Source organism: Oryctolagus cuniculus, chromosome 12 (genome assembly GCF_051225735.1).
Source record: "Oryctolagus cuniculus isolate XC-2025 breed Fujian yellow rabbit chromosome 12, ASM5122573v1, whole genome shotgun sequence".
Classification (NCBI taxonomy): domain Eukaryota; kingdom Metazoa; phylum Chordata; class Mammalia; order Lagomorpha; family Leporidae; genus Oryctolagus; species Oryctolagus cuniculus.
Window position 1 is genome coordinate 89,994,117 of NC_142878.1, and position 14,017 is coordinate 90,008,133.

A 14,017-nucleotide genomic window follows, 5' to 3' on the forward strand; every position below is an offset into this window, starting at 1 on the left:
GGTGCAGGACCCTAGCACTTGGGCCATCCTCCACTGCACTCCCTGGCCACAGCAGAGAGCTGGCCTGGAAGAGGGGCAACCGGGACCGAATCCGGCACCCCGACCGGGATTAGAAGCCGGTGTGCTGGTACCGCTAGGTGGAGGATTAGCCTATTGAGCCGTGGTGCCGGCCTCCCACTTTATCTCTTTAGATCAACTCATTGTTCATTGAAGTTGATAGATTTCTTTAAAAATTTCTTTATTTGAAAGGCTGAGTTGGCCCGGCGCCGCGGCTCACTAGGCTAATCCTCCGCCTGTGTGCCGGCACCCCGGGTTCTAGTCCTTGTTTGAGCGCCGGATTCTGTCCCGGTTGCCCCTCTTCCAGGCCAGCTCTCTGCTGTGGCCCGGGAGTGCAGTGGAGGATGGCCCAAGTGCTTGGGCCCTGCACCCGCATGGGAGACCGGGAGAAGCACCTGGCTCCTGGATTCAGATCGGCGCAGCGTGCTGACCGTGGCGGCCATTTGGGGAGTGAACCAACGGAAAGAAGACCTTTCTCTCTGTCTCTCTCACTGTCTAACTCTGCCTGTCAAAAAGAAAAAAAAAAGAAAAGAAAAAAAGAAAGGCTGAGCTATAGAGAGGGAGAGAAAAGAGAGAGAGAAATCTTTCAACGGCTGGTTAATTTCCCAAATGGCTGTAACGGCCAAAGCGGCTGGGCCAGGATGAAGCCAGGAACTTGGAACTCTGTCCGTCTCTTCAACATGGGTGGCAGGGGCTCACGCACCTGAGCCATCTTCTGTTGCTTTGCTAGGCACATTAGCAGGGAGCTGGGTCGGAAGTGGAGCAGCTGGGACTTGAACCGCCGCCCATGTGAGATGCTCGTGCTACAGGCGGAGACCTAAAATACTGCAACGTAGCACCAGCCCCCAAAGTTGATAGGTGTTTAAAAGGCCAGGCTTTGTGCCCCTGGACGGATTGTGTCTTGGCCCCTAGTTGAGAGCATTGCCGGGGACCTGCTGTAGAAGATGAGGTGAGGGCAGTGTGTTACGGGCAGGAGCAGGTTCACATTCTTGTCCCGCATGCACTGTGGGTGACGGTGGCTGAGTCACTTCACTTCTTCGGGGTTTCCTTTCCTCATTAGCTGAGTGTGCAAAAGAGCTGCTTCCCACAGTAGGCGAATTGAAGTTAGCTCTTTGGATCAGCCGTGCGTTCCAAGCACTCTGCAAGGTGCTTGCTGGCTGGGCTGCGGTTAAGGCTTCCAAGTTCACGCCCGGATGTTCACAGGGACCTGAAGGAGAAACATCAGTCACGCACACAGCTTGGTCGACGTCGTGGATCCGGGGTGCCTGCTCTCTGGTGCTTTGCCCTGCAAGCTTCGGTGAGCTATTGCTTTTGGCCCAGGCCGAGGATTTGAGTCAGAAGATGGTTTGGTCAGCAGTACTGACCTTTAGCAAATCACCTAAGCATTTTCACATGGGGTGATCCTGCTACGTGCTGCCTGGGCCGAAGGCCGACTGCATGCCAGACACCGGAGTGGGCCAGCCGCCACTCTGGGGAAGGGCCTGGTTATCCAGGGACAGAGCAGGAGGCTCAGTGGCAGATCAGGGATGCGAACTCGGGGGTCCAGTTCTCTGCACTCTGCCCCATAGACCCCAGGAAAGAGCTGCCAGTTAAATCCTCCTTTTGATTTTGCCAATCAAATCCTCTTTAAGAAAAGGCAATACACCGATGCTGTCCTGGCGGTGTGTAGACCAGGAAAGCAAGGCACAGGTGGCTTAGGAAAGTTGCATGAGGTCTCTTGATCAGGAGGGGAGCTGGGTTTTCCCCTGATGCTGTGCCTCCTGTGGGATCTTGGGTAACCGTATGATCTATCACGCCATCCAGGACATGCCTGAGAGTGAAAAAGGCCAGTGCTATTAATAATTGCGGCCTGAGAGTGGGCACAAAACCTGAGGGAAGAATCCGCCTGCGCCGTCCTCCCTCTGTCCCGGGGACCGTGTTCCCTGGCCGAGGAGAAGGGGATGAGCCAGTGTGTGGGGTGGGGGGTGCTGCGTTTTCTGCTGTTTAGGGGAGGGGCATGTGTCAGATCATATCACGGGCGCTGCTGGGATGGTTTAAGCCTGGAAGAGACTTCCGGGCGACCTCACATGGCAGGTGAGCTGTGGAGCTTCGTGGAGCGCGGTGTAGGAGGTAGGCAACGTGACACTTACTGGGCGGGCAAGGGCAGTTGAGTGGGGGTGGGTGGGGCGTGAGGATGTCTGCACCCCCACTGGGCTCTGAAACCCAGGTGGTGATGGCCCTGGGCCCGGTGCAGCTTGGGTGATGCTTAGTGGCCACGAGCAGAGACTTTTTCTGGGGATGACTGTTCCTGCCCCCTTGGCCCACTTTGGCAGACGCCTCTGAGTTGCTGTTGGCTGGGAGGGGAGTGAAACTGTAGTGGGCGGATCCCTCTGCCCAAGAATTTTGGAAGGCGTGGAGGAAGGAATTAAAAATAACAGCAAGCCGGCCTTTTCTTTCTCTTTGATTGTGCCGGAGCCGTGGACTGCGCCAGGCCCGTGGAGAGAGCACACGTGGCCCTGGGTGACCCCCCTCTGCCTGCGCGGCCCTGCCGCTCCCCTCCTGCTTCCTGTTCCCCGGGTTTGTTTTCGAAGTCGTCCACACCACCCCGGACCAGGGTCATTTACTGGAATTCTGGAGCAGGGCTTGAGTTCCCTAAACTCTGCAGCCCAGCTGTGGCTGCTGAGCTGCGGGAGAGCAGCCGGCCACAAAGAGGAACGGTGACAAGCGGGGTGCATGGAGGGGAGGCGAAGTGGCCTTGCAAATCCAACTGGGCACCTGCTCAGACCTCCTGAGCACCCGGGTTGTCGGCTTTTGTGGCTCTGCGGGGTCTTATAAATAGAACAAGATGCAGTTCCCCTTTTGTTCCCCCACAGACACAAGGAGGCGTGTGTGGGGGGTGAGGAGGGCACAGAGCATTCGTAACTTCTGTTCCGGTTCACTGGCGAGGCATGGGAACCGAGCCCTGGAGTCACGGGGGCCAGCAGGCCGTCTCGTGGGTAAGGCTGGACCCTGTATTCGCATTCCGAGTTCCAGCTGTGCCCGCCATTGCCCCCTGTGCCCTGGAGCTGAGCCTCCCCTCCCGGTACCTCCCATCTGGGTGCTGTCACTGAGCCAGGAACCCTGAGTGTTCTGTGTCGGGGGCCAGACTCGAAAGTAAGCTGAAACCAAAACGACTTGCACAGTACGACGGCTGGTTCTCTCCCCCTGAGAAGCCTAGCACAGGAGGTTTCTGGCCTCAGAAGCACCCGGGGACCTCCCATCTCCCCCTTGCCTGCTTGGAGCTCTTCCCCCTTTAAGCAGGTGTGTCCAGAGGCCCAGAGGGCTGCTTCTCCTGGCGGGCGGGGCGTGTGTGCCCGCTCTTCCCCAGGGCCTCCTGCTGCGTTCACTGCCCAGTGTCCCAGCACACGAACCAGCCCATGGTCTTGACGTCAAGGGCCCAGGCTAAGTTCTCTGACCTGTGAAGGTATTTGGGGTGGTGGTATGTACTTAGTAGTTTGTTTTTTAATTTGAGAGGCAGAGAGAGAGTGAGCAGGCACACATGTTCTGCCACACTGGTTCACTGCCCACAACAGCTGGCACTGAGCCAGGCTGCAGCTGGGAGCTGGAAATTCAATCCAGGTCTCCCACGTGGGTGGCAGGAGCCCAGCCATTGGAGCTGTCACTGCTGCCTTCCAGGGTCTGCAACAGCAGGCAGCTGGGGTCGGGAGCCAGCACCCGGATGTGGGATTTAGGGCTCCTCACTGCTGGGCCCAGGGCCGGCTCTCACCTGGTGTGAATTGTCCTGAGCCCAGCTGATTGTGTTTTCCTTTTCTGACACTTCCCTTGGCTCGCTGATTGCTGAGGCTGTGCTGGTGACCAGTCAGAGGCCAGTTCAGCCCTCCTGGAGTTCAGAGGCCGGTGGGAGACCATGCTGTCAGCCCGCCGTCCGCCCTGCCTGTGGCAGCTTCGGGAGAGGCGGTAAACAGGCTCATGGAGACCACTGGCAGTGGGCAACGCACAGGGGACCCTCGGGCCTGCGGATTGCTGCCTCCACTCTTCCACCTCCTGTGGATAAAATGAAGATAAAAAGCTTGCCCCGGGGGTGGGTGCGGGGCAGGAGCTTCCAGACCCTGCACCCTGTAATTTCGCGTTTAGCGTCCTTGTGCGTCTCGCTTGCTTTGAATGGGCTGGAAGCGCTCTGTCTGAAAGCATACATGGGAAGAAAGAGCCATCAGCGCAGGGTGGGCAGAATCAGAGTGGCGCCTGGGATCCGTCATCTGTTGCCGTTTTCTGATGGGACTCTGCAGACACGGAGGATCCCTGATCGCCGACTTCAGGTTTGCAAAAGCCTCTGCGTTGAGAAAAAACAGAGCCTGTTCCGAGGCCTGCTGTTTTCCTTTCCAGTCCATCTAGGAGCTGGGAGAACTTGGCATCGTAGGAAGCATCTGGAAGTTAATTAAACAGGTCGGTTTGGGACTTGGTTGCTTTCCTGCTTGATTGGGAGAGTTGCAGTTTGGGGCTTTGGTGGTTCAAAAAAGAAAAAAGAAAAAAAGAAGGATCTGTCACTGATACTGATGCAGGAGGTAGGGCCTGGAGGGGTGGGGGTGGGATGAGGAGCCACTGCACCTGGAGTCCCCAGCCCGCCCTGAGGCAGTTCCAGGCACCTTGGACATGGGCCCGTGACCCCACCCCCACCCCCAGTGTGGCCACTTTCTTGCCCATCCTTAGGTTTGCGGCGGCCAGGTGGGCTGGGCCGTCGCAGTGGGAGGCTGGTTTTGTGGAGCAGCTTCAGTTCCCCAGTCAATGGGGCGACTTCTCCGGCTTGTGGGCGTGTGGGGAGCCCGAGGCCCTGATGGCCGCACCAGGGCGCCCCCCACCCCTCGGGTAACCACGGCGGCGGGCCAGTGGTCTCAGATGTTTGCCGGCGCCTGTTTATAAGAGGGAAGTGTGGTCACATTTCTCTCTGTCTTGTGGGCTGCACGGTCGCCTTCCTGGGGCTCATGTGGGAAGTGGTTACCGTTAGCAGGAGGGTGAAATCACAGGCTCACGACAGGGCTCTGATCCAGGGATCTCCCTGGATGTCCTCCTTGGGCCGCTGTGTTTTTTCAATTCTTGTTTCTTGCTATCTGCCTAACTGAGCACTGAGCCATGGGCCGGACGTGGTTCCGCAGGGTGGGGCTGGCTCCTCCCCTCTGCCCGAGTTTCATTTCTGACCGAGGTAGGGATAACTTCCAGATCTGCAGGCCCTCAGCTCCTGTCCTGCAGTGCCTCAAATTGTACATGTGCCGTAGCTTCCTTTCTTTCTGAGGCTTATTTATTTATTTAGAAGACAGAGTTGGAGAGAGCGAGAGAGCAAGCTTGCATCCATTAGTTCACTCCCCAAGTGGCCTCAACAGCCAGGGCTGGGCCAGGTTGAAGCCAGGAGCCAGGAACTCCATCTGGGTCTCCTCCTTGGGTGGCAGGGACCCAAGCACTTGGGTCCTCATCTGCTACTTTCCCAGGAGCATCAGCAGGGAGCCGGACTGGAAGTGGAGCAGCCAGGACTCGAACTGGCGCCCCTGTGGGAAGCCGGCGGCCCAGGCAGTGGCTCAACCCGCTGCTCCAGTGCACCAGCTCCACCATTTCTTGTTCCTCTTCTCTGATTCTCACTATGGGAGGCCCCTGGTTTAGCAGAGTCAGAGCAGTGATGAAATAGAGGGGAAGGAATTGTCGGGGTGGGGGGATGTCACGTTTTGCTGGGTCCTGGGGGACCAAGTCTGAGTTCCCATCACAGGCTCTGCCTTCAGGGGTGTTCCACTCCTTAAGGATCCAGTTTAATTCATCAGACCTCTGTGAGTTTCTTCCATTGTTGTTGCTGCTGCTGGTGGTGCAATATGCAAATACGCTGTTGATCTATAGCCCTGTCCCCAGGGAGCAGCAGTAGAGACAAGAGCCTCACCTGGGGGCATCTTCTCCAGTCTGCCAAGGGGAATTCTTATTTAGCCTTGGGCTGGGGGCGGGGGGAGGTGGTTCTTCTAGGCACCAGCTGCCTCCCCCCTGTTGCACTGGCCCTGTGTAAATGCTGGAAGGAAGGGAACCGTGTTCCCAGCTTGGTTACAGATCTTGAAGCCAACAATCAGAGCTCTCTTACCCGCCAGGAGCCAGGAGCCGCCCCGCTGGCTGAAGCCCGCAGGCCCACAGCTCAACAGATGCCCTTTTTTTTTTTTTTTGACAGGCAGAGTGGACAGTGAGAGAGAGAGACAGAGAGAAAGGTCTTCCTTTGCCGTTGGTTCACCCTCCAATGGCCGCCGCGGCCGGCGCGCTGCGGCCGGCGCACCGCGCTGATCCGATGGCAGGAGCCAGGAGCCAGGTGCTTTTCCTGGTCTCCCATGGGGTGCAGGGCCCAAGCACCTGGGCCATCCTCCACTGCACTCCCTGGCCACAGCAGAGGGCTGGCCTGGAAGAGGGACAACCGGGACAGAATCCGGCGCCCCGACCGGGACTAGAACCTGGTGTGCCGGCGCCGCTAGGTGGAGGATTAGCCCAGTGAGCCGCGGCGCCGGCAACAGATGCCCTTTTACAGAGGGGGCTAGACGCACTGTGCTAATGGCTGTCCCCAGGAAGCTCAGCCAGCCAACCAGAATGTTCTCTGAGGATGACCAGGAATTTGCCCAGGAATCCTGAGAGATAGAGAGAGAGAGAGGCAGGGAGAGGCAGGGAGAGGCAGGGAAAGGCAGGGAGAGGGCCATAGCTGCTGGGAGGCTGGCCAGGGGACCAAGCTTTTTGGACTGAAGCTGTTAGGGAACAACCCCTGCCTGGTTCTTGCGTCAGGCGTCCGTCTGCAGCAGGGCTGGTGGGGGCAGGGGGTGGGCTTCGACCTGGAAGACCCTGGCTTTATCAGGTGCTGGATCTGGATGGTTGTGTACACAGCCCGGCTTTGTGACCTTGGCTGAGTCATTTGCTACCCCAGCTTCTGGCTTCCTCTTCTATGAACTGAGGGCGCTGGCTTAGCAGGATCTTACAGTTTCTACCACCTTGAACGTTCTCATTCCTACGCCTGCCTTCAAAGAAATTGAATCTGTTACTCATTCGGAGAGTTTCAGAATCACTGGCGCATCACCCTGGGGGCTAGAAATTGGGGCCTGCGGCTGAGGACTGCGTGCATGGAAAGGGGTTTGGGCCTTGAGTTGAGCTGCGGCAGCTGGGACGCTTGCTTCCTAATGATTCACACGTGGTTGTTGAGGTCACCATAGAAGGTTTTGAACCATGGCTGCTTATAAATAGTCTGATGTTGGGGCCACACCTTCAACCAGTGAGTTCAGAAATTCTGCAGGTGGGGCTGGGGAATCAGCATTTAAAAGGTTTCCAGATAGGGGCCCGGCCTCGTGGCATAGTGGGTTAAGCTGCTGTCTGCAGTGCCGGCATCCCCCATGGGCACCTGTTCCTGGGCGGCTCCACTTCCAATCCAGCTCCCTGCTAATGCAGTGGGAAAGCAGCAGAAGGTGGCCCAACTACCTGCTAGGCCCCTGCACCCACATGGGAGACCTGAAGAAGCTCCTGGCTCCTGGCTTCGGACTGGCCCAGCTCTGGCTTTTTCGGCCAGGTGTGGGGCCTAGTGTTTAAGATGCCTATTAGGAAACCTGCATCCCATGCTGGCGTGCGTGGGTTCAAGTCCCGGCTCTGGTTCCCAATTTCAGCTTCTTGCTGATGTGAGCCCTGGAAGGCAGCGATGATGGCTCAAGTAGTCGGGGCCCTGCCACTCATGCGGGAGACCCAGATGGAGCCCCTCGTTCCTGGCTTAGGAGCCTGATCATTGTGGGCATTTGGGGAGTGTCCCAGTAGATGAGGGCTTTCTCTGCCTCTCTCTTTTTCTCTCTCCTAAAAATTTTTGACCAGGTGGTCCCGGTGTGTAGGCAGGACTGGAGGTGCCTCGGTGAGGCGGGCGTCTGTCCTGGGTGCGGGGTGGTTACAGTCAGAGCACACATCCCCGGCAAGGCAGGCGCCCCCTGCTCTGGAAGTGGAGTGGCTTGGTAATCACAGCTGCCATGAGCTGGGAGCCCTGTTCTCTTCTCTCTGGGGAGGGGTTTCTTGGCGTCTTTGAAGTCGTGGCACCATCTGCACTTGGTTATTTCTGCTCAGGAAGCTCGCCTTGCTGAGTCGGGGGTGGAGCCGGAACGCACCCCGCAAGCCATTCACCCTCCCACCCAGGAAGAGGCTGCAGTCGGCCAGGGGCACAGCTTCCTGGCTGATCCCGGTGGGCCTTGGGGGCTGGGAAACTGTGCATGATACTTCGGTGGCAGCCACGGCAGCCCCGAAGCTTGTTCCTGGCCCCCTCCAGGGAGTCTTTCTCCTGTTGCCTGGGGACAGGGCAGCTCTGATGGGCGCGCTCGTCCAGGTCGAGGGTGGACAGGTGTCCGTGGTCATGGTTTGAATGCCCAGGTGAATGCTTAATGGTGTGGAATGAGCCACGGTGGGGGAGGAAAAGTGGCTGGCAGTTCTGGTTGGCCTTGAAGGGTTTCCCAGATAAGCTTGTGAGATGGCCAGGTGTGGGGTGCAGGTGCAGGTTACTGTTTCTCAGGCAAATGAACACAGGCCCTCGGCAGCTGCAAAGAGGCCCCTGAAAGCTTGGGGTCTTGCCGGGGATTGAGGATGCGCAGAGCAGAGAGCTTAGGAGGGCCGGTGCACATGGCCACTCCGTTCTCATTCAAGAGACGTGGAGGGCGGAGTGGGACTGACACCTTCAAGGCCGAGGACCTGAGCCAGCAGAAGCCAGTCCCGCAGGGGCCCCTGCACGCTGGGCGGCGTCTCCCCTCTCTGCACCGTGCCTCCTGGCTCTGCAGAAGCAGGCCTGGCGGGTGCCTTGGTGCTCCCCTGGATGACCCGGGGTGCTTGCTCCCCCGAAAATGCCCCACTTTCTGGAGCGTGTTTTTCCTTTTCTTGCAGGGGCAGGGTGGTGTTGGCCAGGCCCCCGCTTTGCTTACTGCCATCTGCTCGCCTTCATCTCCCACAGCCTCAGTGCCAGGGGCCGGAGTGGATGGGAGCGATGTCGCTGTGCACCGATCGTCCTAGGAGCGATTTCCGTGCTCATCAGGGAAGGCAGGCCCGGGTTTGTTCGGCCCTGATTGTGGCAAAAGCCCCTGTTGTTTCTTTGCGAGAAATGATTCCTAGTTTCATGGTCACAGGTTGCAGCTGAGTGGAACCAGAGGCAGATAAGAAAGTCATGCCTAGAGCAAAGTACATCCTTTTTGTATACACGGCTCTGTGTGTGTGTACATGTCCAAGGCATTGTATACACGGCTGTGTGTATGTGTGGCCGAGGCATTGTGTACACGGCTGTGTTTGTATGTGTGTTTAAAAAAAGAGCTGTATTTTCTGGACAGCACAACTTAAGTTTCCAGTAAATATCGCCTCCCTTTTTTACTTTACCTTTTAATTTTGCGTTTATGGTCTCTGTGCTTTGAAATAGTTTTTGCTATGATGCCAGCCCTGCCTGCAACGGGTGGAGCCAGCCAGCCCATAGGAAGCCATGGTTTCCATCAGATTCTGACCCAGCTGATTGACAGCTCCAGAAGAGTTAGAAACCCTGAGCTGGGCGGCGTCTGGGGTTGGTTTACTCAGAGCTCCGTCTGCCCCTGTTGCTGCCCTAAGCCTAGCACTGAAGATCCTCCTGCAAGATTGTGGCTTGGAGAGTGGGCACACACCGGGCTGAGCCGGTACCTGGTGCCTGATGCTGCAGCTCCAGGGTCTTGCTTAGCTTTGCTTTTTGGGGTAGGGCAGGCCATACGGGGTGGACGGGGCAGGGACAGCCCACGTGGAAACAAGAGTCAGGAAGGGTGAAACGCATGGAAGAGGGAGACAGGCAAGCCAGGTCGGGGGAGAGAAGCTCAGCAAAGCAGCAGGGCTGGCCAGGGCCAGAAGAGCGTGGTGTCTTGCTGCTTCTCTCCCTGAGCCAGAGGGAGGAGCTGCCTGGGGTGGGGGTAGGAGGGGAGCAGTGAGGGTGGCCTCAGGCCTTTGTCAGGGTGACCATTCTCTGGACAGAGTGCCCCGGAGGGAGAGTCCCCACACAAAGTGAGCCGTCCCCAGCAGCTGTCTCTGGCATGGTAAGCTTTTCTCCGCAGGGCGTGTTGCTGTTCTGGGTTCTGAGTTCTGAAGGAGCCAGGACAGGGACCCCAGAGGACGGAGAGAGACACCCCAAAAACCCAAACTCTGCCTGGGGCCCTGTCCCCACCAGACCACCCTGGCTTCTTACTGTTGGGTGTATGGTTTGTTTTTCTTTTCTTTCAGCAAGCTACCCTTTTCCTCTTTTTTTCATTTTTCTTTGAGCCTCTTGGCCATTTTGAATAACCGGAGAAGAGGCCAAATTTCCTTCCATCTGTGCCATTCCTTATCTTCCTTATCTCACGGCAGGGTGATAGGCAGCATAGGAAGAATTAAAACGGAATTAAAAGATAAGTTGGGACAGGAGTTTGGCACGCTGGTTAGGATGCTACTCCGGACGCCTGCTTCCTGTTGCAGCGTGCCTGGGTGGAGTCCCAGCCTTGCTCCCTGCTAACGCGCACCCGAGAAGCAGCCGGGTCCCTGCCACCCAGTGTGGGAGAACCAGGTTGAGCTCTGGGCTCCTGGCGTTGGCCCAGCCCTGACTGTTGTGGGCATTTGGGGAGTGAACCAGAAGGCAGGAGATTTTTTCTGTGACTGTGTCTGTCTCTGCCTTTCAAAGAAATAGAAAATTTCAGTTCTTTTGGTCAAGAAATTTTTAAATCCATGCTGTTTTCAATACACATTCTCCTTGGGATTTTTTAAAAAAGATTTATTTACTTAAAAGGCAGAGTTGGAGGGAGGGAGAGAGGGAGGGAGAGAGAGAGAGAGAAACAGATACGGAGAGAGAGATCTTCCATCTACTGGCTCTCTTCCGAAATGGCTGCAACAGCCAGGCCTGGGCCAGGCTGAAGTCTTCTTTGGGGTCTTTACGGTGGCCCTGGCTGGGGACAGGGCACATGGTCTTCTCCCTGCTTCATGGGTGGTCAGGGACAGTTTGTAATTAGTGGAAGAAAAGGAACTGAGTCTAGCCCTCCGGTTCCTTGTGTTGCACACTGTGTGTGTTCTCTGTGTATCAGGATATGATGGGGCTTCTCCGCTGCTGTCACCAGGAAGGGTGACACCACCACCGTGAGCTTTCCTGGTACAGCACTTTACAGGTTACAGGTACCTGCCAGGAGGCCGGCGCTGTGGCACAGTGGCTTAAGCCACTGCCTGCAATGCCAGCAACGCATGTTTGAGTCCTGGCTGCTGCTCTTCTGATCCAGCTCCCTGCTAATGCGCCTAGGAAAGCATTAGAAGATGGCCCAAGTGCTTGGGCTCCTGCACCTGTATGGGAGACCCAGATGGAGTTCTAGGCTCTGGGTCATTGCAACCATTTGGGGGAGTGAACGAGTAGATGGAAGATCTTTCTTTGTTGCTCTGCCTTTCAAGTAAATCTTTAAAAAACAAAGCACCTGGGGCTGGTGCTGTGGCGTAGCGGGTAAAGCTGCCGCCTGCGGTGCCGGCATCAATTTGGGCTCTGGTTCGAGACCAGGCGGCTCCACTTCTGATCTAGCTCTCTGCTGTGGCCTAGGAAAGCAGTAGAGGATGGCCAAAAACCTTGGGCCCCCTGAACTGGCATGGGAGACCCGGAGGAAGCTCCTGGCTCCTGGCTTTGGTGCTGTACAGCTCTGGCCGGTGTGGCCATCTGGGGAATGAACCAGCAGATGGAGGATCTCTCTCGCTCTCTTTCTCTCTTTCGCTCTTTCTCTCTCTCTCTCTCTCTCTCTCTCTCTCTCTGCCTCTCCTCTCCCTGTGTAACTGTGACTTTCAAGTAAAATAAATAAATCTTTAAAAAAGAATAAAAAGCACCTTCCCACACCCGATTCTGTTTCATCTCCGTGACCTTCGCCAGAGGTAGGCACACCTCTATGAGCAAGTGGACACCTGGAGAGGCAGAGAGATTGGGCCTAGGACCCATGGCTGGACTGACTGGGTGCTGTGGACGAGAGTGGCGTGGAGTGGGTCCACTGTTAACTGGTGATGGGGGCGGCATTGGGCTTGCTGTCCTCACCTCTGACGCCACGCAGGACTTCTGGCCGCTGCCTGCTCCACCCTGTCGTGGGAGCCTGCCTCGCTGTGCCGGGGATGGAGGCACGTGAGCCCAGGTCGAGTGAAGTAGCCGGACTGGGGGCTCTTGCTCTGGGTGGTGTGGCAGTGGGGAAGTGTCCCATTTCACTTGGCCCAGCAGCAGACTTGAAGAATTTAACACTGAGAGTCTTTGTGCCTCTCTAGGTGCTGTGGGAAGGTAGGGCGTCAGGAGTCAGCCTTTGTCGAAAATCCCAACTTAGGAAGTTGTGGGTGTTTCTTTGTTGTTGTTAAGATTTTATTCATTTGAAAGGCAGAGCTAGGGAGAGTCAGACAGAGACCCATCCACTGGTTCATTCCCCAAGTGGCTACAACAGCTGGGGCTGGGCCAGGCCGAAGCCAGGAACCTGGAACTTCATCCGAATCTCCCATACGGGTGCAGGGACCCAAGCATTGGGCTACCTTCCACTGCTTTCCCAAGTGCATTAGCAGGGAGCTGGATCAGAAGTGGAGCAGCCGGGACTAGAACTGGTGCCCTTATGGGATGCCGGCATCACAGGCATTGGCTTAACCCGCTGTGCCACAGGGCTGGCCCTAAGCTGTGGGGTCCTAAGTGACCCTTGGCTGAGTCACTCTTTGAACCTCAGTTTGGGGCACCTAGATGTTGTTCAGTAGCTGTGAAGGGGGTGGGGTCCCAGCCATAGTGTGGGTCATATCACAGTTACTCCGCTGTTCAGAGGTGGTTGCACAGGTCAAGGCCAACCTTATCATTGGCAGATGGGCCCTGACAGGTGCAGAGACTTGCTCAAGATCTTAGCGAGTGAGAGGCACAGCCTGGGTTTTTTGCTTGTGACTTTACATGGATCTGGGGTGCTTTATCTCCTGTTCCCCAACAGCCTGGCTCGTGGCTCATACCCAGGGACGTGTGTGAGCCACGGTGTGGACTTCTTGGGGAGAGGAGCCGGGCTGGCAGAGGGGGCAGGGCCAGAAGTGCCCTTGTGAACCCTGAGGTTGAACCTGGTTTTGCCAGTGTGCTTGGTGGTGAGCGTGGTGCAGACCCGGAGCTGTTCCACTCGAGGCTTGGAAAGGAGACAGGCAGTTCCTCGGAGCCCTGGAGACTTCGCTGCCGCCTTTCCACCTGCCCAGCACCCCAGCCTCCCGGCTTCTCAGGTGTGGGTTTGAAAGTCACCGGTGATGGGGTGGGCCTTCTGGGCGGGTGGCCAGGCCCCTCCTGCCCAGCTGGAGCACGTGGCTCCCTGGCCCCCAGGTCCAGCCTTGTGTTCACTGCAGCAGAACCAGAGTAGAAATGCCGTGTTGTGTTGTCGCCGTCTGGGTTCACGGGGCTGGTTCCTTGGGATTTTAATTGTGTTCACGGGAGAGAAAACCCCTCCCCATTTTCCCCCCTGGAACGCGTAGCTGCTGCTGTGGTGTGTGGCGGACGTGGCCCAAGGGTGATCTCTCACCCCTCGTGCGTCCTCGTCTGTGGGAGCTGTGACCCTCCCTGCGTGCTCTGTCCACGTGGCCTCCAGGTGACTTGGGGGTGACCCAGGGGCTGTGGATCCAGCGTCGCTGTGACACACTGTGTGACCTCCCCCGCAATGAGTCACTCAGCCCCAGATCACGCCCGGTACTTTCGGGGGAACCGCCGGTGTCTCTGTGGCTGTGGCCATGGTTTCTCCAAAATAAGGGGTTTTTAGAAATGAAAGTGCAGGGTTTGGTGCCCCGTGTTGTCACAGATCCACGGCCCCGGAGGCTCACCTTTGCTCTTCCATCATGTGCGTGGCGCCCGCGTGTTCTGTAGGAGTAAGAAATAACCGACACTCTTCTAACAGGTTTGGGGGGAAGAACCCCTCGTGGTTTTTCCGTATTGCCTTCTAGAATGGTCCGTTAGAAGCGTTTTGACGTGATGGCGATCAGA

General features: G+C 57.1%; 1 protein-coding gene and 1 long non-coding RNA gene across 10 annotated transcripts in view; one reads left to right on the top strand and one right to left on the bottom strand.

The window, feature by feature from the left end:
- Positions 1 to 14,017, top strand: part of SMAD3 (SMAD family member 3) — a 112,556-nt gene that overhangs the window by 13,482 nt on the left and 85,057 nt on the right. Inside the window, exon 1 of one of the 9 annotated variants that reach the window (XM_089309486.1) lies at positions 800 to 1,006. The exons of 3 other annotated variants lie outside the window; for them this stretch is intronic. In XM_089309486.1, coding sequence (XP_089165612.1) covers positions 1,002 to 1,006 — 5 coding nt within the window. In that variant the 5' untranslated portion in view covers positions 800 to 1,001. Of the gene's footprint in view, positions 1 to 799; positions 1,007 to 1,132; positions 1,355 to 1,951; positions 2,167 to 3,347; positions 3,500 to 3,578; positions 4,480 to 14,017 lie in introns of those variants that run through there. 5 more of the 9 variants (XM_089309489.1, XM_089309488.1, XM_089309485.1 and 2 more) reach the window with 5 other exon arrangements.
- LOC149123157 (uncharacterized) lies at positions 3,880 to 7,302 on the bottom strand. Its single transcript, XR_016217590.1, has 2 exons — positions 5,033 to 7,302; positions 3,880 to 4,534 (listed from the first exon to the last, which is right to left on the bottom strand). It is a non-coding gene; the product is annotated as an uncharacterized LOC149123157 (long non-coding RNA).